This window comes from Falco naumanni, chromosome 16 (genome assembly GCF_017639655.2).
Source record: "Falco naumanni isolate bFalNau1 chromosome 16, bFalNau1.pat, whole genome shotgun sequence".
Taxonomy (NCBI): Eukaryota; Metazoa; Chordata; class Aves; order Falconiformes; family Falconidae; genus Falco; species Falco naumanni.
In genome coordinates this window covers 4784746-4811718 of record NC_054069.1, presented here as the reverse complement: position 1 = coordinate 4811718, position 26973 = coordinate 4784746, and the positions used below count along the sequence as shown (strand labels likewise).

At 57.3% G+C, this 26973-nt stretch overlaps 2 protein-coding genes across 12 annotated transcripts in view; one reads left to right on the top strand and one right to left on the bottom strand.

The window, feature by feature from the left end:
• LOC121098360 (opioid-binding protein/cell adhesion molecule homolog) overlaps positions 1-5869 on the top strand; it is a 309136-nt gene extending 303267 nt beyond the window's left edge. For all 6 annotated transcript variants that reach the window (XM_040616273.1, XM_040616275.1, XM_040616272.1 and 3 more), the window contains one exon: positions 2707-5869. In XM_040616273.1, coding sequence (XP_040472207.1) covers positions 2707-2807 — 101 coding nt within the window. In that variant the 3' untranslated portion in view covers positions 2808-5869. The remainder of the gene's footprint in view (positions 1-2706) is intronic.
• Positions 5870-10867: 4998 nt separating this feature from the next.
• The window catches only part of LOC121098339 (protein CEPU-1), a 352520-nt gene continuing 336414 nt past the window's right edge, over positions 10868-26973 (bottom strand). For 5 of the 6 annotated variants that reach the window (XM_040616216.1, XM_040616218.1, XM_040616219.1 and 2 more), the window contains 5 exons: positions 18803-18937; positions 17971-18091; positions 16024-16175; positions 12767-12799; positions 10868-11125 (listed from right to left, as the gene is read on the bottom strand). In XM_040616216.1, the coding sequence (XP_040472150.1) occupies positions 11025-11125; positions 12767-12799; positions 16024-16175; positions 17971-18091; positions 18803-18937 (542 nt within the window). In that variant the 3' untranslated portion in view covers positions 10868-11024. The remainder of the gene's footprint in view (positions 11126-12766; positions 12800-16023; positions 16176-17970; positions 18092-18802; positions 18938-26973) is intronic. The other variant, XM_040616217.1, reaches the window with a different exon arrangement.

The following is a 26973-nucleotide window of genomic DNA, read 5'->3' as shown; positions in this document are numbered from 1 at the left end:
AGACCAAGAGAACTGCCAGAGAGAGATGCAGCATCAGGCACAACAGGGGAGAGCACCAGTGGGCAGGACAGGGAAGGGGGGGAGGCTGTGGAGGCACAGAGAGACACACAGAAAAGGACACAGGGAGGGAAGGAGATGCATGGACAGAAGCAAGGGTTGCCATCAGAGAAAAAGGAGAATAAACAAAGACCAGCCAGGGAGAGAGAAGGGAGGGTGGGCAGGCTGGGATGCACTGGGGAAAGAGGGAGAGGGCACCAGGGGAATAAAGTGAGAGACAGTGGACAGACATTAAGAGGGAGACCCAGCAAAGGGGGTTGAGAACGCGAGAGAGGGAGGAGATGCATGCAGCCGGGAGACTGGGAGGCAGAGAAATACAGAGAGAGGGAGACGGGCATAAAGACCAGGAGGTAGAAGGAAACCAAACCACTGAGGGAGATAGAGATGCACAGAAAAGGGTGCAGATGGCACAACGCGGGGACATAGATAAGAGCTCCGAGAGAGGAGGATGGGGATGTGGGGATACAGAGCATTGCAGGGAGATGGGTAGAGAAACAAAGGCAGAGGGAAAGGCAGTTAGATAACAAGAGGGTTGCAGCACAAGGCGGGAGAGATACTAAGACAGAGATGGAATGAGACAGAGAGAGAAAAAAAGACAAAGATGGCATAAGCCAGCACAGAAAGAGTCAGAGATGGAGATGCAGCGACACAGGGAGTGAGGGACAGACACTGACTGTGAAGCAGACAAAGAGAAGGGAGACAGAGCGGGGGGAAGACAGAGAGAGACCCGGAACAGTGAGGCAGCCAGAGGGAGACACTCCGAGCCAGGGAGAGGGAGGGGCCAAGGCAGAAGGGGGGGCAAGAACAAGGGAGAGGGACGGAGGGAAAACCAGGAGACAGACATAGAAAGAGAGACGGAGAGTGAGACACAGGAAGAAAAAAAACAGACACAGAGAGACCCAGGGGCAGAGATGCAGGGAAACAAATGGGGGGCTGCTCAGGTGGCCCGATGGAAAGAGGTCCTCAGACGGAGTGGGATAGCAAGAGGAGACCCACCGCGAGGCAGCAAGGAGGGGCAGAACAGAGGGAGACATACACAAAGGGGCAGGAGAGACAAATTGACCGAGAAAAGAAGGGGGACACAGAACGCAGGTGAGCAGTGAGGTAAGAGGAGACTGAGATGCCAAGGTGGACACAGGGACAGGGGGGAGGGTGGGATCCAGACATAGACGGGGAGCACAAGAGGGAGGGATGCAGAGAGTTAGAGACAGCTCAAAACCACAGGGAGATGCTCAGGTCGAGAGAGCGAGCTAGAAGGGGAGGGAGAAACAGGCAGAGCAACAGAGGTTGTGATGGGGGGCGAGGCAGACAAAGAAGGGGAGAGATGCTGGGAGGCTGAAACTGGGGAGACAGCGGGAGGGACTTGAGAGACATGGAAAAAGAAAAAGAGGGGGATGCGGCACATAGGAATGAGGGGGACCCGTGGAAGACAGGGAAGTGGGTGGGAGAAAGGGAAGGGAGACGCAGAGGATGGAGTGAGACTGTGGCAAGGGGAAACAGAAAGGGCCAACGGAAAGAACGGGAGAACAGGGGAGCCAGTGTTCCACCCCGCTCGCTCAACTGACAACGCAGCAGGATCGCCTGCTCCCACGCTTCTCAAAAGCACTTCTTAAAAACTGACCAGCGCTCAGAACCTGGTGGGGTGGCCCTGCAGGGCCTCCCCTGGGGACCTGCTTTTCTGGCTGCCCCAGCTGTGCTGGGCTCCAAGCCTGCCAGATGCATGGCGTGGGGTGATGCCTCCTTGCCCAGCCTGACTTACGGACACGTGCGGTGGCACTGCCTCCTCTCCCCAGACTTGGCCGGTGGGTCTCAGCAAGGCTCGCTCCCACGCTGGCCCTTCCCAAGGGTTGACTTGCGGCGTAGGGCACGCAAGCGTGCCGTGTCACCCGCTAACTCTGCTGCCTGGCACCAGGAAAACGTGAGGTGCCGGGGTTCTCTTGGAGCATGCTCCTCACCCTGACGTACACCCAGAGTAACAAACCCACTGCGCTCCCCATCACCTACTCACAGCCATACGTCCCCCTGGCTCTCCTCAGCTGTCACTACCCGCACGGCGACTCTTGTACTGCATGGGCAGAATATCCAGGTCCGCCTCCTGCCTCACCGGTGCCTTCTCTGCCACATCGTCCTCACCCTCTTGCTAAAGACCTACCTGCACAATGACACGACACTCCCAACTGTGTCCCCCGTCCAGAGCCCCCACTCCGTGTCCTGCTCATCTCCTGATGGTTGAGGGACCCTTGTTTCCCAGCACGGACACGGCATGGCTGCTTATGCCTACGGGGCAGGCTCCTGTGCACGGCCTGCCGCTGCACAGGCGTCTCCGAGGAGGGTGTCCTCCAAGCGTGGTGGGGCTTGCCACCACTGTTGTCTGCCCTGGGCATCTTCCTCCTCAAACAAGGACCTCAATGTCCCTTGAGCTCTTTGCCTACCTCCTTGAGACCGCCTGGCCCCTATGCCAACACCAACAACGCTCTCCAAACCATGGACAAGCGTCAGCCCTGGGGGGATGGCTGGCACAGGGTGGGGTGGGACATGAAGGGGACGGCAGGAACCATGGGGAGGTGGGTTCCCTTTGCACCTTCACATCCACTCAGCACTGGCCTTAATGCTGTTCTTTGTCTTCCTTTTCTTCTCTCCCCTGCACAGGGCCTGGAGCAGTGCACGACGGTGGCAACGCAGCGTCCCGGGCAGCTGCTGGCCTCTGCCTCTGGGCCGCCCTCCTCGCCTGTCTCCTCCTCAACTTTTGATAAGGGAGCGGAGGGTCCCGGGAGGCCCCGCCGCGCCTCTCCCCCGCCGCGGGCTCGGCCCGCCGCGCCGCCCGGGGACTCCTCTCCGTCGGACGGGCGATGCGCCGGAGGACGGGCGGCGGCGCCAAGCGTCCGAGGATGGCTCCGTCTCCCGCGTGCCGGGATCGTTCTCACCGCCGGTTACGCTGTACAGACCCCACCACGTGCCACCAGACTGTCACCCGCCACCGTCGCCCTGGGGATGCGGTCCGGCACGGATGGGGTTCCCCATGGCCCCCTCGTCTCCGACGTAGGGGGTGCAGAGCCGTCGGGGCGGGTGCCGCCCAGAGCCGTAGCCGGGGATGTCCGTCTCGTCGTCTCACTAAGCCACCTATGCCCAAAAAGACCCCAAGGTTGAAGCCTCCTGGCTCTGCCTTCAGCCCTCTCGGTCCTGAATGTCAGTTCTCGCCACCAAAGCTCCTCTCTAAGCACCCTGACATCACCGGCTCCACGTCGCCCAGCCTTGCCTCCATTCCCAGGCTCTTCCCTCTCCCCAAGGCCACAGCGCAGCCCCACGGGGCCGCCTGACCACGATGCTCACCCACCCTTTCCGAGGGGGTCGTCTGACACAACCAGTTGTCCTTCAAGGGTCATCCACCTCCTGCTACTCTTTCTCCCAGATAACATCTTACCCCTCTCCCACCTCCCCTTCCTGAGGGCACGAGGCTGCTCTCCTTGGAATGTGAGCCCTGGGGACCGCTGCCAGCCTCACAGGGACTACAGCCTTCCCACCACCCTGGCTTGCCATGTCAGACAGTCAGGCCATTGCCCCTCCTGTTCGCTCCGCTGCTGCTCCCCTAATGGGGAGGGGGGGGGGGGCTGCCCTGTGGCTCTCACCCTGATGCAGTGCCAGCACTTGGCAGGGCGGTTCCTCCAGGCTTGTTTTCCAAGCCCTTTCCAACCTGCACTTCAAAAGCACAGCACCACCAACACTGGGCAGAGACACTGAATGACACAGCAAAACACCAGGTGACAAGGCCCTTTTGCTATGGAGCTGGCGTCGCACCCATCTGTGCACACCCGGAGGGGCCAGGACCACACGCTTCTGGCCTTGACATCTGCACCTCAGCTGCTCCACACCTCCCCGGTCTGTCTCCCAGTGTGGCCTCCCCCTACCATTCAGCCAAGCATCTCCGCTTCTCCAAGGGACAGTAAAACCACAGGAGCCGATGCTGAGCTGCAGCGTCTGCACTCTGCCTTTCCTCATGCCCACCACGTGCCCCTGCCTGAGGAAAGCCCAACGCGTTCAACCCTGTGGAGGAGGCTCGATGGATCTGCTGTGGCAGCACGGCAGGGATGAGGACAGCTCTGACCCCCCAGCTTACTGCTGGCTGATCCCTGCTGCTGTGCCACGCCTTGACACCAAATGGATGCGCCCAGACTGCCCTCTGCTTCCTCCAGCCACCCTGGGAGCTTCTGTCCCCTTCCCTGCCACCTGCTGCAGCCGCGTCACCTCCCTGCGTACAGAATTGCGTGTTCAACAGTGCCCCACACCACGGTCCCCTCGTTCTGTTCATGGTGACAGCCCCGAGCCTTCCCGATGCTCCATGGCTGTCCAGGAATGCTTTGGGGCAGTGGTCCAGGCACAGACCCTCCTATCCTGCTCCCAAAACCTCACATGCGGTGCCGGACCCTATGCCTGTGACAGGGAGACTCAACTCTACAGCAACACGCTGAGAAGCACACAAAGCACCCCCCTGCCCTGGCCCAGCGCTCCCCCATGCCTTGCACCTCCTTCTCCTTCCATAACCAAGGTGGCTTAAGAGCCATGGCCACGCACACGCCATCTGCCCCACGCAAACTCAGCCGCTGCCAAAACCTTGCCCTGCTGTCCCGAGGAAGCTGGGGCTAATGGTCCTGGGTGCACAAGAAAGAGAGGAAAAAAACCCCAACAACCCAAGCCCACAATGGGCCACCACCCCACCCTCTGTGCAGCTGTGCCCTCTCCTCATCCCTGCTCCTGCCATGCTGCTGGGACTCGTGCCGACTGGCATGCGCCACAAGGCTGTCACCAAAAAAAAAGCAACAGCTACAAAATCTCAATGAACGCTCCTGCCCCCACACTTGGGATGTTCAACTTGTACCACAGCTGATGGGCAAAATCCACGTGGCCCAAGGGAGAAGCCGCTCTGGCACTAGCCCGAGGCGCTGGCTTACCTGGTGGGCAGGGATCTGGCACGGCACCCTGGGCGACTGTGTCCTACGGTCTTGCTTCGCTTCTCCACCAGCATCCCAGAAAGGTGGCACTGGCAGTGATCCGGGTCCTACCCCACGGCCCCAGGCACCTTCGCAGAGCAGGGATGGTGCTGTCTTCAGCCGGCATGGTGACACACACATCCTTTCCCGTCTGCCTGCTCCAAAAGTACCCTTGGGCGCAGGAGATGCCTTGACCCGCTGCCTTCGCTGGTCTTCACCGCCCTGCAATGACCCCCCCACCCCTCCCCATGCCCCTTCCCAGGCCAGCCCCAAATTTCTCTGTCCCCACAGCAGAAATGTGAACTAGCCCCAGCTATACAGGGCCAGAGGCCACGGCATATCGGAGAGCAGAGGCAACAACAAGAGGCCACGACGCACGCTGAGGCTGGCGGACCCAGCACCGGGGCCGCCCCCGCCCCATCCTTCTCCTCCCTGGGTCGGGCCGGCTCCCCTGTCCTTTGCCGGGGCGGTATTCGACTTTCTCGTGCCATGTAACGTGCCATTGTGAGGAACGTGTTGGCTGGCTGAGGCCGGCCCCACCGCGGCTCGCCCGGGCAGCGGAGCCCTTCGCAACCACTGCTCTTTGCGTTTGGATGCTTGGGGGGGCGACTGGGCACCCAGGGTGGGGGGAGCGTGGCTCCCAGGTCACTCCTGCCGACGGCCGCAACGGCCAGTCTTGAGTTTCCGTCGATCATTGTATTCCAAGGGTGGCTATACTACCTGAGATTTGTGCATGTTACATTGTAGTTGTAACCTTTTCTAATTCGGCAAGAATAAGAGATGGTTGTGATTGTGCAGTGTATCAATAAAGTTTGACGAACTTTGTACCTTCGGGGCTTTGCTTCACAGACCCCACGCACCCTGGGGAGGGACGCAGTGCCCGGCACCCACCGCGCTGAGCTGGGAGGGCTCCCGAGACCTCCGTCGCTCCTGTAGCCTCTCCTGATGCTTAGTTGGAGCCTCTTTCAATCCCCCCCTGTGCTGGCAAACACTTCAAGCCCCCCTGACTGGGGGCCTGCTGCCGTTCAGGCCATCCCTCGCCCCATCCCGTGCATCTCGCCCGCGAAGTGGCCTCGTGGCTCCATTGATGGGTCCCGAGTCCTGCCCACCTCCGTCCCCCAGCCACCGATGAGCACGTACCTGTTGGCAGAGCCCCTCCAGGGTAAGGACCGGCTTTGCTCTCATCGCTCACCTACGTTCGGCAGAAGTGGTGTGATGGGAGGCCTCTTTTCAGTGGCTGAGCTGTTCCCGGCATCTTCTCCATTATCTTATACCAACGCCTGCTCTGACAACTAAATCTACCCCCGTGCAAGAGACGCTTCTGCAGACGACACGCTCCTAAGGGTGGTTTGCTCCTATTGCGATTCGGCGGCGTGTGACACAGACAAAACGTCTTCATCAAAGGACAGAGACGGTGAGGACCAAGAGCAGGAGGAGCCACGACCCTCGGCATCTCCCAGCAGGGCTACGATCTTGCCCTAAAAACGCAGGGCTGGGGCAGCAGGCTGCAACGCCCAGCTCCCCATGTGATGCTGCACCTTTCCACCCCATCAACCGGGAGAAAACATTCAACAAGCTTCCCTACTGTGGGACTGGCTGCCGCGAGACTTTGGGACCCATGCCTTGCCGACTGGCTCAGGGGCGAGCCAGAAGACGGGTGTTGCCTGATCGCCTCTGGATGCCAATGGAGCTTGTGTGGCCACTGAGTGGATGAGAGTCCTTTCCCTAGGGAAATCCCAAAGCTGACGTCTATCAGCTGTATGTCCCAGGATGCTGGGGACACCTGGGGTGACCGTGGGGGAGTAGGGGGGACTGGGGGCTGTGGGACTGTGCCAGACTCATCAGAGGTTTGTTTGCTTTGAGCAATCCCCTTGGTGGGACCAGATCTCCCTTCACCTTCTTGACATGTGAATGAAAAGCCCCGTCCCAAGAGTTTCTCCCTCAACTCCACAACAAACTGTCCTGCTGCTGTCGGCAGGCTCTCCTGTGCTGCACAGAGCTAAGCAAACTCTGCACCCTGACGCCGCTGTGAGCTGCTGCAACTTTGCCCATCAGGGACACCTCTGCTGTCCCCCTCCAGTGACGCTGGCAGAAAGGTAAGTGCTTCCCCGAACCCAACAGCTTCCCCAGGAAAGTGGTCCAGGAGGGGTGAGCCACCCTGCCTGTGCCATGCTGCCTGCCCCCGGACACCTGGAACACCGCTGCCCCTGCGGCTCTGGGCTGCGAGAGCCCCACTACCTAGGGCACAGCTGTGTCCCAGCCTCCAGGGACCCTTCCCCATCCATGCTGGGGACAAGAGCTTTTCCTCAGCTGCAGTAAGTCGAGCAGCATGGGTGACCGACGTTGGAAACCCTCTCTGCTTTGAGTCTCTTAAAAAGAAACAAAACCCAAACCCAACAACCATTAGGGAGCCAGGACTGATGAGATGGAACCAGAGGCACCATCGAGCAACACTCGTCTCTTAGATGTGGCCCCCGTGCATCCTGCCACTGTCTTGGCCTCGCTAATGCCACCCATCTTACCACGCCAGTTCTGTGGGCATCTGGCGATGGACCCGTCTCAGCGGGAGAGAAACGACTACAGACACGCAAACGCCCCACCTCGTGGCACATCCCGCCGCCTCGCCTGCGTCACTCCCTTTTAAACCATCGCCAAGCGCTGGGGAGGCGACGCGGCCCCTTTCTGCCCGGCGCGGGGTGCCTGCCGCTCCCCTCCCGCGTGGAGGGGGGTGATTCCCTCCGTGGCCCTTGACTTGCATGGAAAGACAAGGACCTCAGCTGCTACATCCGCAGGGACGGAGAGCATATTACAGGCCATGACCTCCACACCCCTCCCAAGAGACACCCATACATCTGTCAATAAATTAATACATAAATGCACCCATTGAGCAGTCTCTCTTTAACTTGCTCTTCGTCTCTCAAATTCTGGCATCAGACACTCCTTGAGCTCTCATCTAGAGCACCAAAAAAATCACAACAGAGAAGAGGTGAGGGAGACAACCCTGTTACCTCCATACCCATCCTTGGTTGCCAGGAGAGATCCCTCCCCGTTCTCTGCAAGTGTCTGGGTGCTGCCTCTTCTGCCAGGCTTGCTCTGCCATGGCCAGCTATCCCGGCCTGGGGGTCCCAAGACTTGCACAAAGACCTTCACCACCTCCTTCTCCCTGGGAGAGGCAGAGGTACATCCGCTGCCAAAGACAAAACGGGCCACAACACTTTCTCCTATAAACCACAGCCAACGGAAGGGCTGGCTCCAGCACACCCCCATGGAGCTGGGCTGGCCAGCCACCGCCTCCCATGCCATCCTGTCCCTGGGACGTGGACAGCTGTGCCCAGCTGTCCTGTCCCCACATCCTCACTACTCTGTCCCTTACCTGGGACATGCCGTGATGCATTTGAGCACAGCTCTTCCCTTGCCCCGCACCGGTATCGCTCAGCCACTGCATGTCACACCACAAGGCAACATCCTACCATCGCTTTTTCTCACTCCCTGTTCCCCGTGCTCATCTCCTGGGTTACACAAACTCATCGTAGGGTCAAGAAATAACAAAAAAACCCCACAAAACAGTCCCACCATTGCAATTGGCTTCTGAACCTACCAAAATGGGCCAGATGGCTTAAAAAAAGCCAGCACTCTGGAGGCTACAACTGAGGCTGAGGACCAAATGCACTAAGTAACCTTCTGCACATCAGCAAAAAGCCAAGACACCAGCTAAGACAAGCCTGACACACGCCCCACCTGCACGGAGACCCAAGTTCCAGCCCGCCGTGCTTCGTCCATACACAGCTGTGCATAGGGGTACCCAGTTTCTTACACCCACCTCGCATCGCTGCATCGCTCCTTCCCGCAGGACTCGCTTTGGCCACTCCATGAGCATCCCCTGCAACATCACGGAGGGCTACACGAAAAGCTTTTGGGGCCTCAAGAAGTCAGGCAGGATTGTGTGGGGGGAAGTAGGGCACAGCTGCGCCCCACACCCTCCCCATCTACTCACCAAATCCTTACCTGTGACAGCATCCCCGCTGGGCTCGCCGGCGAGGTCCAGGTGCCATCTCTCCGATGCTCTCCCAGCCCGTCGCAATGATTCAGTGCTCCCACCCAACACCCCTCCCCTGACACCCCTCCCCGCATCCCTCCCCATCCCGGCAGCGTTGGGGGAGAGCATGGGGCGGCAATGAGCACCACAACCAGACGGAGCGGCCACATGGAACAATCGTTTTAATGGATAGGCAGAGAGAGCCCCCTCGCCGCCCGCCCGCCCGCCCCCGGGCCCCCCCGCGTGCCCCCTGCCATCCGCCGCGGGGAAGGAAAGGAAACCGAAGGAGGAAAACCGACCGCAGGAGAGACCTCCGCCGAAACGCACGGCGAGTCGACTGGTCCCACATTTTGGCCGATGGCTTGGCCGCAGGGGTGGCCGGCTGCCCATTGCTTCGCTTTCTTTTCCTTATTTCCTTTTTATTTTTTTATATATATATATATATACACACACACACGCGCACACACACACATATACACACACATATATATATATATATATATATAAAAATAGAAAACTGAGCTATATAGATCTCCCTCTGTCCCTCAGTTTGCTTGATTCCGCCACGAAGGGGCCGAGGCCACGCGGCGAAAAGCGACGGAGAGGGGTCTCGGTCCCCCGCGGCCCTTCATCCCCCGCGCGCCAGCAACCTGAGGGTGGCAAGGCGAGGGGGTGCAGGGATGCGTGGACCGAGATGCTCATCTCGTCTCGTTGAGGACCGATACACACCTAACTCCATATACAGCATGCAGTAATGGCAGCGGAAGGACCCTGCTGGGAACCGTGGCTAGAACGCTAACGAAAAAAAAAAAAAATTATATATATATATGTATATTTATATATACTGTATATATATATCCCATAAAAAGATTCAGCGTCTCCCTCCACCTCAACGCGCGGCAAGCGTTGCCCGTGCCCTTGGCAGGAACTGTTCGGACGACCGCTTTTTGGGCCGGTTTCAGGGGGGTTCGGTGCGGGACTCCTCCTCCTCCTCCTTCTCCTCCTCCTCCTCCTCCTCCTCGCCAACTCGCCGGGCTCGCCAACCTCCTCGGCCAGTTGCCTCCTTGGCTGCGCGGCGCTCAGCAAAGCAACTTCTCTCCGCTTGCTCCCCCTCTCCTTTCTGGATTTGGTTTTTTCTCTCTCTCTCTCTCTCTTTTTTTTTTTTTTTTTTTTCTTCCCCTCTTTTTTTGCATTTCTGTTTTTAGGAACTAAGAGTTCTAGGCTCGTATCAGAAAATACAATTAATAAAATTAACCATGACTCAGAATCCCTTATCATTCACGATGTCTGTGGGTGGTACGATGAATGCGTGGCTCGACGCCGGTCTCCTTCCTCCCTTTCTGTTTGTGGCGGCGTAGTAACTGTTGAAGATCTATATATCTATACATATATATATATATATATGTATACATGGATATATATATATATATTCTGAAACACAAATGGCGGCACGGTCCATGAGAAGACGGGGATATCTCGGCAAAGAAGAAAACCGGTGCGTCCGGACGGAGGGGTCCCCGCGGGGGGGAGCGGGCGGGCGGGGGCAGTGAAGGAGACCGGGGGGAGGAAGCATCACGCCCCCCCAGCCCCACCTGTCCTCCACGCTGCCCCGCGGCAGAGAATGGTGAAAACAGGGGGGAGGGAAGGGTGGGAGACAAAAAAAAATCGGGGGAAAAGAAAAAGACTCAGTCGTGTTGCATCTTCAGCAGGAAGCCTTGGATTTTTTTTTTTTTTTTTTTTTCTTTTCTCTCCTTTCCAAATTCCCGTTGTGGGTTTTTGCGTGTTTTTCCTCTCTCCCCCTCCCCCAGGTGGCCTGGCCGGATACTCTCTCAATTCTTATGATTATTTTCGGAAACGGTGAACATTTCTTCTTCTTCCTCTCCTTTCTGCTTGTGCTCGCTGGCCGTGGTCGTCGCCGCCGCTACTCCCGCGGGCCGGCTCTGGGGTCAAAACTGGCGGGCGAGCTGGGCGAGCGGGAGGGCCAGCAGCCACACGCAGCCACCTCGCCGCCATGCACCGTTGTTCCCGTCGTGCACTGCACCGGGGCCTGCGGGAAGGGAGAGAAACACCCGCGTGCTTAGCCACCAAGCTAATAAACCCCATAAACCACCAAATAAACCCCAAACCCAACAAACCCACCCTTGTCTGGGCCCCTGGTGCTATCGCATTGCCCCAGGTGGGAGCTCCCTGGGCACCCTCATCCTCGAGAGCACAGCACCAGCCATCCCCATCCCCACCGACCCTGGTCTTTGGGACACAAGCCCCCACAGTCCTGCTTTGGCCCTGGGTTCCCATCCCAAGCCCATCCCCTGCCCATTGTCACCAACTGACCTCCAATGGCCTTTGCCACTCCTCCAAAATTTGTCTAAGTTCCCAGGCACATGTGTAGGGGAGGTGACAGCTTTTGTCCAACACTGCCCACATCGCCAGCCCTGGCGAGCCAGTGCAGGGGTGACTACCCTGTTGTCCCCCTGTTATCTCCCTTGGCAGGGGGGCACAAACTCCACCTGCCCGCCCAGCAGAGACACAGCACTACGCTCAGGACTTGGTGTTTTGCTCCTCCTCAGAGCCTGCATAGGGCTGGGCCACTGATGGCCCTGACCATCTCAAGAAGAATGAGATGGGATGAGGAGGGTGCTCAGGAAGAGCCAAGCCCATCCACACCTTTGGGGATCATGGAGGGTGAGGAGCTCATACCTCACCACATGCAAGGATGTGGAGGGTGCCTGATGCAGCAGCTTTTTCCAGAACGCTCCAAATAGTTGGCCCAGGGGAACACCAGGCTGGGAAAAGATCTGAGGAGGGCATCCAGGCTGGTGCCCTGCAGGCACGGGGCTGCCCACACGGGGTGAACAACCTGCCCTTTTGAAACCCCAGGACACGTCCCCTCGCTTCAAAGCCCGACGGGGGCACTGAGAACCATTACCCACTTGTCTCCCGTCAGTAGCGCTCTTCCAGCGCACTCACAGACACCTCACAACGTTCCCCACCCAGCCCCAAATCCTGGCATGGCTGGGAAGCCGTGTAGCAAGAGCAGATCTGGAGACGCGAATGTCTCTGCGCTACCTCCACAGCCCTCCTGACACCTACAAGTCACCCTGAGGGCTGACCACTCAACGCATCACCAATGAACCCGCCTGGATCCCCAAAATCAAGATGACACCAAGCCAGCTGGCCAGCCGGTAAGATTGCATGGCAGAGCACCAGCCTCCCCCGACCACAAATAACGCCAGGGAGAGGACCTGACACCTCTCCACCCCGACCACATCCCCGAAAAAAGGCACTAGAAGCATCCCAGAGGAGAAAGGACCTGCCACAAGACTCATCTACCCAGCAACACAGGGAAAACGGGCCACAGAGACATCCCTGCTTTCTCCCCCGCAACAGGGAGGAGAGCGCAGTGGTGATGGGGAGGGAGTGGGGGACCACGGTGGGGGACAGGGCATGCGGAGGGGACAGACCACCACCAGACGGGCACAAGTAGGCTGGTGGGGAGGAGACAGGGTGGGAGGGCAGCTAAAGAACAGCGAGAAAGCCCTAATTCATCGCTATACCAGTGGGATTGCAGGGCAGGAGTTGGAGGCGGCGGATGCCACAGCTCCTCTTGGGATGACTTGGGGTTGGAGCCAGAGGGGCCGTGGGGAAACAGAGCGGGGGGAGTTGGGGGGGGTGTCCCCGAATTACTGACCTTTCCAGGGTGTCAGAGCAGTAGTTGTCTCTTCTAAAAATTAAAGAACAAGCGAAAGTTAAGGCAAAAGGGCAATGGAAAGCGCAGGCTCGAGACGCGTCGCTCAGCCTGCCCCCGAGCTGGGGCCGAGGAAAACCAGCAGATGGGGCAGCAAGTGTGCTGCTGCCCAAACTGCACCCCGCTCCTCTGGGGCCACGGTTCCCCCGTCTGGGAAGAGGGCTGCGCGAGCTGAGACGACCTGCCTGCGGGACCCCAGCCGCAGGGAGGCTCTGGCAAAGCCCATGGTCTCACCCCGAACAAAAATCAAAACACAGGGGCTGGGATTTGGGTGATTCGGGGGGTTCCGTTCTCCCCCACGCTCCTCCTGCTCCCCTCCGGTGGGGGTTCAGGGCCCTTCCCTCTCAATAACCCTGCAATATCCCACATGGATTTGTTGCCTGACACCAGCCTCTGGAAAGCAACGTGGACCACACGATGGGGGAGAAGCAGAGCGCCCTTTTTCCCCCCAGCTCCACGAAATGATGCAGTTTCACTGAGCACGCCATCACATCACAGGCAGCACCAAATGAGCCGCTGAATGAGGCGGCAGGCCTATAATAACAAGTGCTACATGTTAAATAAAGCACTAGTTGACCTCCCTGAAAAATTAGATTAAAAAAAGGATTAAAAGATGTACGCTACATTAGCCTGTGTCACGCAGCCTCAGAAAGGCTCACATCACAGCACCTGCACGGATTAAAAATCCGTTTGGGAGCAGGGGGGAACTCCAAAACACTCACTCTGCTTCAGGGAAAAGGGGATACTCACAAAATTGTCCCCCTAAACCTCACATGTGAGACATGACTCACGCCACAGGTAGCGCAGCCATCGCATGCAACTTCCCTCTTATCTTTCATTACGATAAATGAAGACACATTAATTGCCAGACCGAAGGCACCGGTTGCTTAGGGACCGGCGAGCTCAGCTCTGTGATGCTTGATAGCAGCACGTGGGGCTAACCACATTGCTGCTAATTACAGGGGGGTTGTTATTGGCAATGCTGGGGAGCCCTGCACCGGGAGACGGGGGACCCCCCGTGAGTCACGGTCCCCTCAGGTCCACAGCAGGTTAGGGTGGCCTGGGGAGCTGTCACCTCCCGAGGGGACTCAGTTAATGAAGGCTGAAAGGCTCATTAAATCAGTGTAGCTTTATGAAAATTACAGGCGGTCACAGGACTCCAATTTCGTTCCCTGATGGGATTCACAGTCAGAGTGACAAAGTTAAGAGGGATCACAAAATAAGCTTAGACTTCTGTGGGACGCTTCACTGCGTGCCACCCGATGCTGCCATCACGGCACGAGTCAGAGAAAACATCACTCCTGGGTTAGAAACCAAATAACAGCTCCTACAAAGCCATTAGCAGAGTCATCTTTACTTTTGGGGGCTTTTGATCCAGCCTGCATCTGCATCTGCCAAACCGAGGTCCCACGCTAATTAAGATTTTAACCTCATAAACCCATCGGGAGCCTACAACATCAAAGCTAATGATGTACATGTGGCTCGGGCTATGCTGAGCGCTCGGCACAGCCGCCCTAAGGCAGCAGCACGGATGGAGCTGGGTCTGGGTGGCTCCGCAGCCACAGAGGTGTTGGTCTCCCTAAAAAAACGGGGTTATTGGGGAAAATGGGTACCAGGAAGGCTGGTGAGGAAGAGAACTAAGATAGTTCCTAGGCAACGCTAACGATGGCTTAACGGGCAGGTAAAGACGATAATGTTCATCACTTACAGCACGGACCTTTTTTTGGGAACAAATAGTTGTTGGGCTCATTAGCATCCAAGGTTAGCTCTACATCAGGGCTGCAGGCGTGGAGCCGAGCATCCAAGATGGAATTTGTCCCGCAAATACCTCTGCCACAGCTCAGGGGAACCCAGCGCAGCTGCCGGCCCCAAAAGCAGGTGAGGACAAGCCTTTCCCTTGATGCTGCCCCCGCGGTGATGCTCGGTGAGTCCCCGCAGCTATGGAGCACAGCCCCCAGGAAAGCCTGGCACCCTCTGCTCTGCCTGGGTAACCCGCCTCCCCGCCCTGGGGCTCCCCCGAGCCACATCCAGCCCTTCCCCAAGGATGGTGAGAAATGGGACGTTGCTTCCCAGGGTCTCCACACGCCTCCCACACGGCACTGCTCCAGCACGCTGAACCCGACACGTACTCTGGGGCTGCCTGCTGTCCTGGTGCGCTTTGCATCACTCGGGGCACAGCCAGCATGCTAGCCCTGAGCCACCCCGCCGAGGGGCCTGGGGGTAAGGAAGGCTCATCTGTCCCTCTGCTCCCCTCCGACCATAAAATAACAAGAGGCAAGGAGAAGACAAGGCAGAACAACCAGGTGGCAAGGAGGACAACGTTGGGGTGGCATCAGGGGAAGACAGAGGTCCCTCAGCCCTGCTTCTCCCATATGGTTCTGCGGTGAGGACCACCCACCCCATATCCCTGGCAGGGAAATATCCCTGTGGCACTGGCAAGGGACAAGGTCTGCTGTCCACCTCCGGCTCTCAGTGGCCATGACAGGGATCCAGAAAGCGTGTCCCCCTGCTCTGGCTCTGCCACCACCTGAAGAGGCTTGACAAATGTGATGAGCAATTACAGCCATTCCTGGCCGTGAGCAGTGTCAGACAGATACATTGCTTTCATCTCAGCTCCGGCATGCCGAGAAAACGACCCCTGGATGAGGGTACAAAGCTGCTCCCCCTCCCCACCCCCTGCACCATCTCCCTCTGGCACCATCAGTAAGAATGGATCTGTTTGGCAGGAATGGAAAACAAGACCTGGAGAGCAGTGGGGGCTGTTTTCTCCTGGGTGGGCACAGGGTGCACCACGTGGCAGCCCGCGGCATGGTCCTGCAGGTTTGCTGCGATGACCCTGAGCACCATCTCCCTTCCCACCGCTCAGCACAGGAGGATGTCTCCCAACAGAGGCTCTCCTTGCCGGAGCGAGAGGATGGTCACCTGCAGCCAAGTCCTAACTTTGCATCGACGGCGGATCCCAAACCCAGTGCCAAACACCTCCGAACAGTGGCAGACATGGGACCCAAATCAGGAGGTAGGTTTGGAAGCTTTCCACTTTCCCTGGGCTCACCACGACCCACACGCCGGGGCAGAAAGGATCAGCGGCAAATGCACATCACCCTTAAAAACCAAGGGAGACCTTTCCCGTGCCTCTCACATCGGTGGTCTCACAGTTAAGCTGTGGCCCCTCCCCAGCCGGCTCCCTCAGCCCTACTTACCGTAGAGGATCATGCTGGCGTTGGTGTTTCCTAGCTGATTGGAGGCTACGCAGGTGTAGTTGCCATAGTCCTGCTCGGAGACGTTGAAGAAAGTCAGTTTGGAGAAGAAGGCTTTGTTCTCCACTTTTAGTCCTTTCTGTCCTTCAGCCAGCCTGGGAGAAAAGCAGAATGGGAGAGAGTCAAGGGGACGGTGTCGGGAGGAGAAGCGCCTGCTGTTTTCTGTGACCCGCTAGCCTGTGGTCCTGCCTACAACCAGGGACATTGAGCTGGGGGGAAAGAAAGGGCGCGAGCAGGGAGAAAGGAAGGTATTGGGGGAGAGGTGGCAGATGGACACTGCTCTGCTGCGTCTCTTCCCTTAGCTGCCACCCTACACCGTCCCCATGCTGCCCAGAGGCATCCTCACAGATGCAGTCGCTGCTGAAGGGGTCGCGTTGGGGCTTGCCAAATGCCGTGCGGGGGGAGGGATACTCACACACCCAGGGAGGGTACCTGGGAACAGCTTCCCACCCAACAGAGGAGCCCGGCTTCCCTCTCGCATTGGCCTTGAGGGCTCCTCGGTCCTCTGTGGGATGCCTTCTGGCACCTTCCTCTTCCCTAACCCCTGCCAGCTCCCTGCGTGCCCCTGACGGGTGCTGGCAGCAAGCACAGGCAGCAGACGCTGCAGCAAACACCTTTGGGGGCACCCAAATGCCAGCGCCACACGGTGTGGAGGCATTCCTGGGCTGGCACAAACGCTGAAGCATTAACCAAGTGCTTTGACTTCCCTGAACTGATGTCCCCTTCCCGCTCCGCTCCTGTGGCTCTTTTATTTGCTAATTCCTCCCGGGAGATGCCAGATCTCCATTATCACCCCTGCTGGGCTCCGGCTGCCGATCCGGGCGGGCTGAGCCCACTCCTGCCGCTGCTTCTCGGGCTCTCGTGATCTGACCTAATTCTGAGCGAAGCCTTTCATCTGCCATGCAAACATCCGCTGCTTTGTACACTCCGCCTGCTCCTCTCCTCCTCAAACGGGCAGGGCGGGCGGCCCCAGCCTCTTCTCTAGCTTCTGTAGCATCTTTTTCAGCTAAAACATGCCTCCTTATTAAGTGACCTGCGTGTCTCGTGCTGTGTTTGCCTACACCACGGCCCTTCTGGGCTTCCCAGGGAGAAGCAATGAAAAAAAAAAACGTTAGAAAAACTTGGCCTGGGTTTCAGAGAGAGATATTTGCTCCAGAGTGGGGAGGCTACCCTGGGCTGCGCTGCTCCCCGCCACATCCCCATGCTGCTGCTTCGGCAGGACACAGGAGCTGCCAGTTCCCTTAAAAAGGCGACTTTCAGCCCAGTGCTGGGCAGGCTGTCCCTGCGGCATAGCGAACCCTGCCTCTCAGCTGACACCACATTTCTTTTGCCTTTCCAAGAGCAAGGGGCTGACGCTGCCTTCTGGCCAAAGTGTTTAAATAGATGACAGGGGTTTCATCCGCTCCTAAGTGCTTGGATTTGTGCTGCCAATATCACTCTTGGCCGTTATGCTTCACCCAAGCGGGGATTTACAGTGAGACGGAGTTAAAACGGAGGCACGGGCAGCAGCGATCCTGCCTGCGCTGCCTACCCAGATGGGGGCCAAAACCAGTCTGGCTGAAAGAGGCTCCTGGAAAAATCCCCCCCTTCAAATACCCCTCGTCTATTTTCCACTGCATAGACAGCGCTGAGTTAAATATAAAGCCCTGGCCTGCTTTGAATAGACGCTGAGCTCCTGCTGCAAGCGGCAGGTACTGTGATGCCACCCGCCTGCCGAGATGCCCAGATCAGCACGACCCACTGCTGTCAGAGGGGCCCTGCCCTGGCACCCACACCCGGCTGGCACCGAGGGCTGTCGGGGATTCGACCGGTTACCGCAGCCCCGTTGCCCAAGCTGCAGCTCGCACGGGGTCGGTGTGTGCCCCCCTGTTTTGCTCCCCGGGCTCTTACCGCTTATCGTCTTTGTACCACTGGAAGTCGGCGGAGGGGACGGCGGAGGCTTCGCACAGCAGGATGCCCTTCTGCCCCACTGGTACCCCGGTGCTCTTCGCATCCGAGATGTACGGCGGGTCTGCGGCGAAGAGGGGAAACCTGGGATCAACACCCAGTAGCCTTCAGCCATCCTACCCCTTCCCCTCGCTCCACAAGCTCCCTTTTCTTTTCCCACACTTAGGGAGGAGCCCAAGTCATCTCTGAGCCTGTGCCCAGCTCCTGCTGCTCCGGCATTGCTGTTCCAGGGGTTTTCCGGCTCTTGGGGGACCCCCACACTGCAGCCCAGCGAGGGCTCCTCCAAGGACTGGAGCCCCCCAGCTCTTGGGCACCACGTGTGCCCCTGTGCTAACCCCAAGCAGCTGAAGGGGTGGCCAGAAAGGGCTTTAGGAGGGTCTTCACCTCTGCCTGAGCATGAAATATGCTGCTTTCTTCTTCACGCTTTGTTTTTTTTCTCTCTCATTTTTTCTAAAGGAAAAAAAAATTCCTGTTTACTGCTCACTTCTCTCCTTTCCCCGGAGGTTATCACCACAGCATCTCACCATGGGCGGAAAACCCAGGTTGATGGAGACAGCTGAGGAGGAGGTGGTGGAAAAAAATGAAGCTCCAAAAGAAGGGGAAAAAAGGGCAAAACACCACCTGCTCAGAAAAACTGCTGCAGCCTCTCTCACTCTGGGGCTTGAAGGCTGCGTTTGCCCTGCTTCCCACCGCTGAAGTCCCATCTCCTCGTGGGGCAGCACGGTGACCCGCTCCAGCCCCGGCCCCTGTCCCTGAGAGCCCCCAGGCTACTCACAGTTGACGGTGACTTTGACTCGCTGGACGACGGGCGCTGCCACGTCGTTGGAGGCGCTGCACTCGTACTCGCCCGACTGCTCCCGCGTGATGCCTGTGATCTCCAGGTACTCATCCTCACTGATGAAGCCCACGGCTGCAGGGGTTAGAGGGAGAGGGTCGTGAGTGATGGGGCGGCACAGAAAACCTCTTCCCACCAGACAGTCACCACCTGTGACCGTGTCACACTGTCCTAGGGCACCAGCCCTGGCACGCCCATGTGCCTGTGCCCCACCATCTCAAGAAAACCCCTGTCAGAAAAGTGCCTGCAAGCACGGGACGCCTGCGGTGGCCCCAGCCCCACCGAGAGCATCACTTGCTGGAGATCAACATCCCCAACATGCGCAGAGTGGGCACAGTGGTCCTTGCCAGACCTGCACCCTGCTAGAATGACCCGAAACCACCTCTCCTTGGCACCTGCGCATCCCGTCCTCCTGCTGGGAGACACCGCTGGGCTCACTAGCTCCACACAGACCCCCCTCTCCAGTTTTTCAGCTTCAGTTAATTCCCAGCCGCTTATTCCCATTAGCTGTGGTGCCAACATCTCCCTTTAGCTGAAACACTCTGCCCCTGTGCCGCTCCAGGCTCATTTCTGTGCTCCCCGTGGGGGGGTGGCCCACACTCACCCCCCTCTCCCCGCCTGGGCTGCAGCACAGCTTCTGGTTTTGCTGAAAGCCGGGCAGATGTGATCCGTGGCCCTTCCTTTTGTCTGGCATCTTATCCCCACCACCCCCCCCCCCTTTCCTTCCTTGCAAGAGCCTGCTTCACTTTGAAGCACTCCTGGAAACCCACGGCGCCTGGCTGGCGAGGCACAGGTGCTGGGCCATGATACTTCTCCAGCTTGACAGAGATTGCAGCTTTACAACAAATGCAGAGTTAAATAAAGAAACCCGGCAATTAGGACACGTCCGCTAAACAGCCTGGAGAAATGCTGCTTGCTGCCGAACAAACGGCACAAGTAGGTTTTCAACAGCCCCCGAACGGGGATAACTTCTCCCGTCCTTTCGTTTACATCTCCCCGTCGGATCTCGCGCAGCCGAGATGCTGTAATTACTGTGCGAAGCATCTCTGAGACCAGTGTCACACTTAATATTCCTATAAATTTTAAACGGTAGTCCTTGGTACATATGTGTGGCAATTGGTGTCATATTTTAATTAGGCTTGCCCTACACCATCTGAAATTAATAATAGCTCGAATTACCAGTGTAATTTATAAATTAACATTGCTGCAGCATTAGGAAATAAATTAGCTCTGGACAGCTGTTTCTGGGAGTGAGTGCCAATGGCAGAGAGGCCAAGCACAGGTCCCCGGTCCCCAGGGGATGCAGCGAGCTCGGCCGCTGGACCCGGGTGATGCTGCGCTCGCCCTCGCTTCCCACCCGGCTACCGCATCTCTGCACTAGCGCGACCCGATGGGCCACGGCTCACCATGCTTGGCCAGCCAACCGTACGCACCTTGCTTCTAACAAATGCATGCAAAATATACACACGGGTGGCTTCCGTTGGGGCGCACGCTGTCTGCATCCCACCGGCTGATACTTTTATAGCATCTCTTCCCACCGCCCATAAACAGTGAGCGTGGTCACACGCCACCGCTCGCCAAAGTGGCCGTCTGGAAAGCACGTGTACATGGGGGTTTGCATGCAGGGCCCCAAGCCAGCACCGATGCCATTTCTGTAACGCCCCTGCACAGCTCGACACGGCGAGCTCCTGCAGCAAGCACCCCAGGCACCCTCTGGGATCCCGCTGCTGCAATCTCAGGCGCTGCTCTTGTCAGCTCAAACCAGTGCAGATATGCTCAGGGTGTAATGACATCACACCCTGGTTCCCCCGTGCACCGGCACTTCTGCACGGTGGTCCCGGGACTTTGCACCTCCACTGCTCTCTCGCACACATGCACACTCATCGGCTGAACCGAGGACCCCGTGCACACACATGTGTGCATCCCACTATCCCAGGCTGACCTAACTGGGACGGCAGCTCTGTGCTGCCCCATGAACTATGGAAAAGGAGTTTTCCCGTGCAACCCGCCGTGATGACTTGCTGACATCCACCCGTGCCGAAATTCCCACCCGAGTGGCTCACGGTCGAAACCACTGAGCTCATCAGTACTTAGCACAACTGAAGGGTAAGATATGAAGGCGTTACCCTAAAATCAATATCCTTTGGAGGCACACAAATTGCAGTGTTACAGCCACCGGGCCTGCAGCACTGTGAGCTGCAAAAAAGGAAAGGGGGGGGGGGGGGGGGGGGGGGGGAAGATCCCTTTTACAGCTGACCTAGAATCAGCTTCTCTGTAGCACAGCGCTGCCTGCTGATAAAATAACGACACAGCCGGTGGCCTTCAGATGCTCCATGCACAAATCTGACTCCAGTTTGTGCAACGGCTCAGATAACACTGTGCTTCCAAACTAACCAAAGGTTCTTCCCCGAGCGTGCCGGAGCCGGCTCGCACATGGCAAGAATTAGCCCTCACCATAGCCAGGCTGTAGCACGCATCCCCAGTTTGATCTGGGAGCACAGCAGCTCGAGTGTGTTTCATTACCCAGCAAAAGACTTCATTAAAGTAACTGCGAGGGTCAGCTTTCCACCTGCAAAAGCTCAGGAAATTGAGAGATGAAGGCTTCCTCTGTGCCTGTGTAGCGCTGGAGTCTGAGATACGTGCGTGGTAATCGGCTGGCAGAGAGGCAGAGCACAGAGAGTTCAGGGTTGCAGGGCCCGGAGTGTTTCACATTGGCAATTGCAAGATTTTGGCTACAGTCCATCGACTCTGGCATGCAGAGCCCACTCCCAACTGAAACGGGATGCTTGGAGCTGAAGCTGATGCCTGCTTTTGCCCTGAGCGTGACCTGGTATTACTTGTGCTCAGATTACGACGACAGTGTGAGGGAGATTGTCCCTGCTACGGGCTCTGGCCAGATCCTGCTTCCTTAGTGCCAGCCTCAGCATCGCAAGGATGCTGGGTGGGTAAGGAATTGCCTGGATGGTCACAATCAAAGAGTTGAGACCCCAGCTGCAGCACTGCATCCAGCTCTGGGATGCATAAGGCCATGGAGCTGCTGGAGCAGGTGCAGAGGAGGCCATGGAGATGATCAGAGGGTTCAAGGGGAAGTGCTCAAGGCCAGGCTGGATGGAGCTTTGAGCAACCTGTTCTAGTGGGAGGTGTCCCTGCCCATGGCAGGCGGGTTGGACTAGATGATCTTCAAGGTCCCTTCCAACCCAAACCATTCCATGATTCTATGAATAAGGTGACATGAAGGATCCCTGCCTTGAGGGCACTGCTTCACACAGGCAAAGCTGGCCACGCCAGGTGACAGGGACACTTGCTGTGTTCCCTTGTGCCCTCCTGCACAAGGAGCTTTGCAGGAAAACCGGGTCCATAAAGCCACTTTGCTGCCACCTGCGCTGCCAGATCTGTGTCAGCCAAGGGGCAAAGGCACGGACCGAGAGTAATTGCCCAGCCGCTCGGCTCCCTGGCCTCTGCAATTTTGCCTATTTATAATGGGAAGTCTTGTTGATAGTTGGACAAATCTCATTCATTAGTGACTGCCAGGAATGGAAAAACAAATAGATGGGACCCAGGGAGCAGGGCCAGGGTTAAGCAAACACAATCTGTGAGTGCAGACCTTGCTTTACAGAAGGCAACAGGGTGACCATGTCACCGTGGCTGCTTGGGTCCCCTGGGGCTGGCAGGGCACGGGAGGGACATTTATCCACATGCCGGGTTGCGTGCTTTGGGTGAGGCTCAGTTCCCCGGGCTTAGGAGCGAGGCAAGCCCGAGCTGATGTTTTGGATGGGGGTTATTTCTCCAACCAGCCTCACATACATCAGGCCCTTTCGGATGGCGCTGTGGCCCTCCCCCTGCTTGCCCGAGGCTGGAGCTAGAGCAACGCACTAGTGGGAAGCAGGGCAAACCCAGCTGCCACGGCCCCTGCCTCCGAAAGCACCTGGAGCTTGGGGATGCTCAGGGCAGGGCTGGCCCAGTGCCCCACAGCTCCAGGAGCTCCCCCAGAGGTACCAGTCCTTCCCCGCCTGAGTTGATGGTGGGAACTTTTCACAGCTGTCTCTGCTTGAGCACAATTAGGAGCTGAAATATTGCAGGAACTAATGGGAGAGCTCTCTCATCTCCTCGGGAGCCAGAAAACCAGCACAGCCAGCACCCATCATTATTATTATTAATACTAATAATATAATACAGGCCAGAAATGGAACAGCCACGGACTAGGTAAAAGCGTAATCCTTGCTCATCAGCCGAGGATGACAAACTAACCCAGTGCGAGCCGGGGAGATGGAAAACCAGAGCCTGAATCCACTTGCTCGGTGAACGGGAGCCACGCACAGACCACCACGCACGACTTAGGACTTGCTCTGCAACACTGCAGATCTCCATTAAAAAAACCCTCAGGGCAGGGGAAACTGTGAGCCAAAAGGAGCAAGGGGGAAAACTCAGCCCAGAGTTGCAAAATAGCCAAGACAGATGCGATGCACAATAAATAGCCCACGCCACAACCAGAGCCGGGGAGCTCAGCAGCGTTTGGCATGGCACTTGGGAGCCTCCAGCCAGAGACGGCCACGTGCCACAGCAGCGAGCAGCCCCGAATACAGAGGTATAAATAACTTCGCTTGGTGCAGGTAAACCACTGTGGGGACATTGGAGAGATTGCCATCGGCACAGCAGCAGCCGCTGCCACGCGTTGCAAGGTCCCTGGCACAGGGAGCATGGCTGTCACAGCGGCGGAGCAGCCACGGAGGCGAGATCCTGGCCTGGCACGGAGCACCCAGGCAGAGCAGAGCCAAGAGATGGCAAAGCTGCCACTGGGGTCCCACACTGTGCGGCTGCGACGAGGTGCCTCATGCAGCCATACTCATCCCTCCTTGCCTTGCTTCTCTTCATTTTCCCAGCCCGACTTGTCTCCCTTCTGCCTCCTCCCACCCTTTTACTTCCATTGAGCCTCTGACAAGATAATAACTCACCAGAACGTGAACACATGTTCCCAAATTAATTACATGCCACTGTCCCTTGGCTCACCATTACAGCCATGTTCAGGTCTCTAGGACACGTTGCTTAGAGCTTTCCCCGGCTGAATGCTGCCCGTGATGCCATTAAAAAAGCTTCGCTGAACTGGGAGCAAGGTACCGCTCCCTGCCGCAGCATCCTGCCAGCGCCCCGTGGCACACTGCGTGCGGCAAGCGGCACAGCCACCGTCCCTGCTTCTGGGCCCTGTGCTCGCTCCCGAGAACCACAGCTGCTGTCCCTGTCCCTGCTCCGAGCCATGTGGCATGTCGTGCCAACCAGGCAGCACGGCATGCAGCACCCAGCAGCAACGGCGTATCTTTCATGCTGCCACGTGCCTGTACCAACTCCCTGCACCTCGGGATCAAGGCCAGCTAGCCCAGCCACCCCAGGCTGTGATATTTCCACCTCCAAAACTCAAAGACGCAGCCTCAGCAATTATCCTGCAGTGGGTTTCATCTCTGGATGCCCAAAATCCCAGGGCTGGTCCTGAGGTGCTACCCTGCCTGCTACACCGTGCCGCTGCATTTTCTGGGCACCGATCCTACTAGCCAGGATCGGCTGGAGAAGGAGAATATTTTATGGAGATAATTTTATTAAAATGTTTACAACAATGCAGATATTGACATCTTGCTTCAATCAATAGCACAATTTATTGTCCTTCAAGGTGAACATTAAGCCAACTGCCCATTAGTCAATATTTACCTCCAAGGTCTATAAATCTTTATACGGGCTTCAGCGGATGTTGACAGCGGCTGATTCCAGATAAGTAAAAGTAAGAGCGTGAAACATTGCTCCTTTTGGAGGTGAAATAGTAACTAGTTAATTACAGTCCCTACAGCAATTCTGAACTATCAATTTATGGCTACTTCTGGCAATAAAAATTAACATCACGCAGACTCCTGGCTCCAAGTGACGCGCTAAACCCAAGAGCCATATATTTCAAACGTCACTCTGATGCGGTAGTGATGGCCATCCTATAACAGTTTATAGTAAATAAATAAAACACACAAAGGTAATAAGAGCAAATTGTCGGCACCCGAGACCTGCTTCACCTCTCCTCTGTGTGGCAGCGGGCGGAAAAGCGCGGGGCGGGTGATTTAGTAGCATCGCGCGGGCAGCTCGGCTCCTGGTGTGCAGGGAAGGTGGTGGGGGAAGGAACACGCCAAACGTGAGTGCTCAGAGCAGGCACCACACAGCCCCAGGTATGGGGGTAAAAAAGAGCTGCGGCTGCCTCCAGCACATGCCCTGGCCAAAGACGGGGGAAACATCTCCTCCACCTCATATTAACCAGCATTTACTCGCTCCTGACCGCTCAAATCACACCTAGGGAACAAAGTTCAGGCGTTTCTAAAATTCCCTTCCCCATTTTTGTTTGATCAGGCAAATGACACCGGCGAGGGCAGCTTCCCCTCCATGCACCCCCTTCTTTCCAACTCCCCGGTTGCAACTTAACGCCGCCACGCTCCAGAGGAGAAAGATTGGGGGTAATTAACCTGCTTGAAATCATCCACAGCAATCATTACAGGAATGATTTTTTTTAAGATTACCCTATCGACCCAGGCAAGCACGGCATGCTCCTCTCCTCTCGTGAATATTACATCCCTGTACCGCAGGCTCCAGCCCATTTCTATCTGCGCCCCCCCTTAGAGGAGGGACCCCTTTAGACAGCACACGGCAGGTACGGGGTGTGACCCCCCGCTTCTTCATTCTTCACAAGCCTTCAGAAGAAGGACCGTAATCCCAGAAAGAGGCACACAGCATATCAGAGACGGCGTTGCACTTACACAGGGTCAGGTCTCTCTCTTTTTGAAGTTTCCCGTCGACAAGGAAAGAAATCTCTCCTCTTACATGTTTTTCCATGTTAATTAGCATGTTTCCGTGGCCTGATGTTGTGCGAAGCCCCAGGGGACGGTGCTCTCGCTGCCTGGCTTCGGGGCGGCGCTTGCGGCGCTCAGAGCTGCGGGAGCTTTGCAGTAGCTCCCTTGGCTGCTGCAGCCTGGGGTCCCTCCTCATCCTCACACCCCAGGGGTGGTGAGCATCACCAATTGTGCCTGGTGTCACCACAGGGAGAGGAGACATCCCGTTTTCCTTCCTCTTACCCTTAATTAAATTGGATTTGGCAGAACTCTCACAGGCAGTTTTGCTTTGTGCCCTCATGCATAGCAGCACAGGCTGCGAGGGAGGGGGTGGCCGGTGCCGAGCACTGCGCCGAGGGCTCCCAACGCACCCCAGGCAGATGCAAGCTGGGTGATAGATCGATGCTCACCGTAAAGTCCTTCTCCTGCAGGGGTGTTGGTGTCCCCTCCTCCCCTGGCATGCAGCAGCCTCTCCTTGTGCATGGCCATGTGGTGCTGCCACTTCTCTTCTCCCTTCCACTGTTTTGAGCATAATGGGGAGCTGACGGTGCCTTGCATTTTGCCGTGAGATGTGATGGAGGACCCTCCCAGGCACAATTTTGGGCTGATGTGAGGAGAGGTGACTATTTCTAAAGCCCCATCTCCCATGACCGTGGGGACAGGACACAGGGATTTCGCCAGGTACCCTCCAAAAGCAACTGCCAACCAAGAGCCATCTCGAAGGCTGAAGCTCTGCAGCCTGCTGGCAAACCTCCACTCTTTGCTGCCAGGGAAGATGTTTTCTTCAACTTCTTGTGCCACTTGGAACTAGATCTGGGGCAGGACCCACGTTTGTGGCTACATTTGCTCAGTGCACCTGCAGTCAGCCCCGAGACCACACTTGGGGCTGGTATATCCTACAACAACTCAAATATTTAACTCTTAAATGGGTGTACGCAACACAACTCACCAGGCACCTGCAACTTGCAGAGACCCTCCAGACGCCACCGCATCACCTGCTGCTGGTCACCCAGCCTCTATTCACAGCCTATAGCCTACATTCACCACCCACGCCATAGACAGCCAAAGCAAGGCCCAGGGAGCCAAAACACAAGTGGGCTTCCCTGGCACGGCCACCTCGCCACCGTGCCTTGTGTTCAGGGCCAGACCTCCCACACAAAGCTGTGCCGCAGCGTGCCGGGGTGCCTGCCCGGTCCGCTCATCCCGCCGGTGCTGCGCCACGCACCTGAGTCGGTCGAGCCGCCCGTTATAGCACCATTG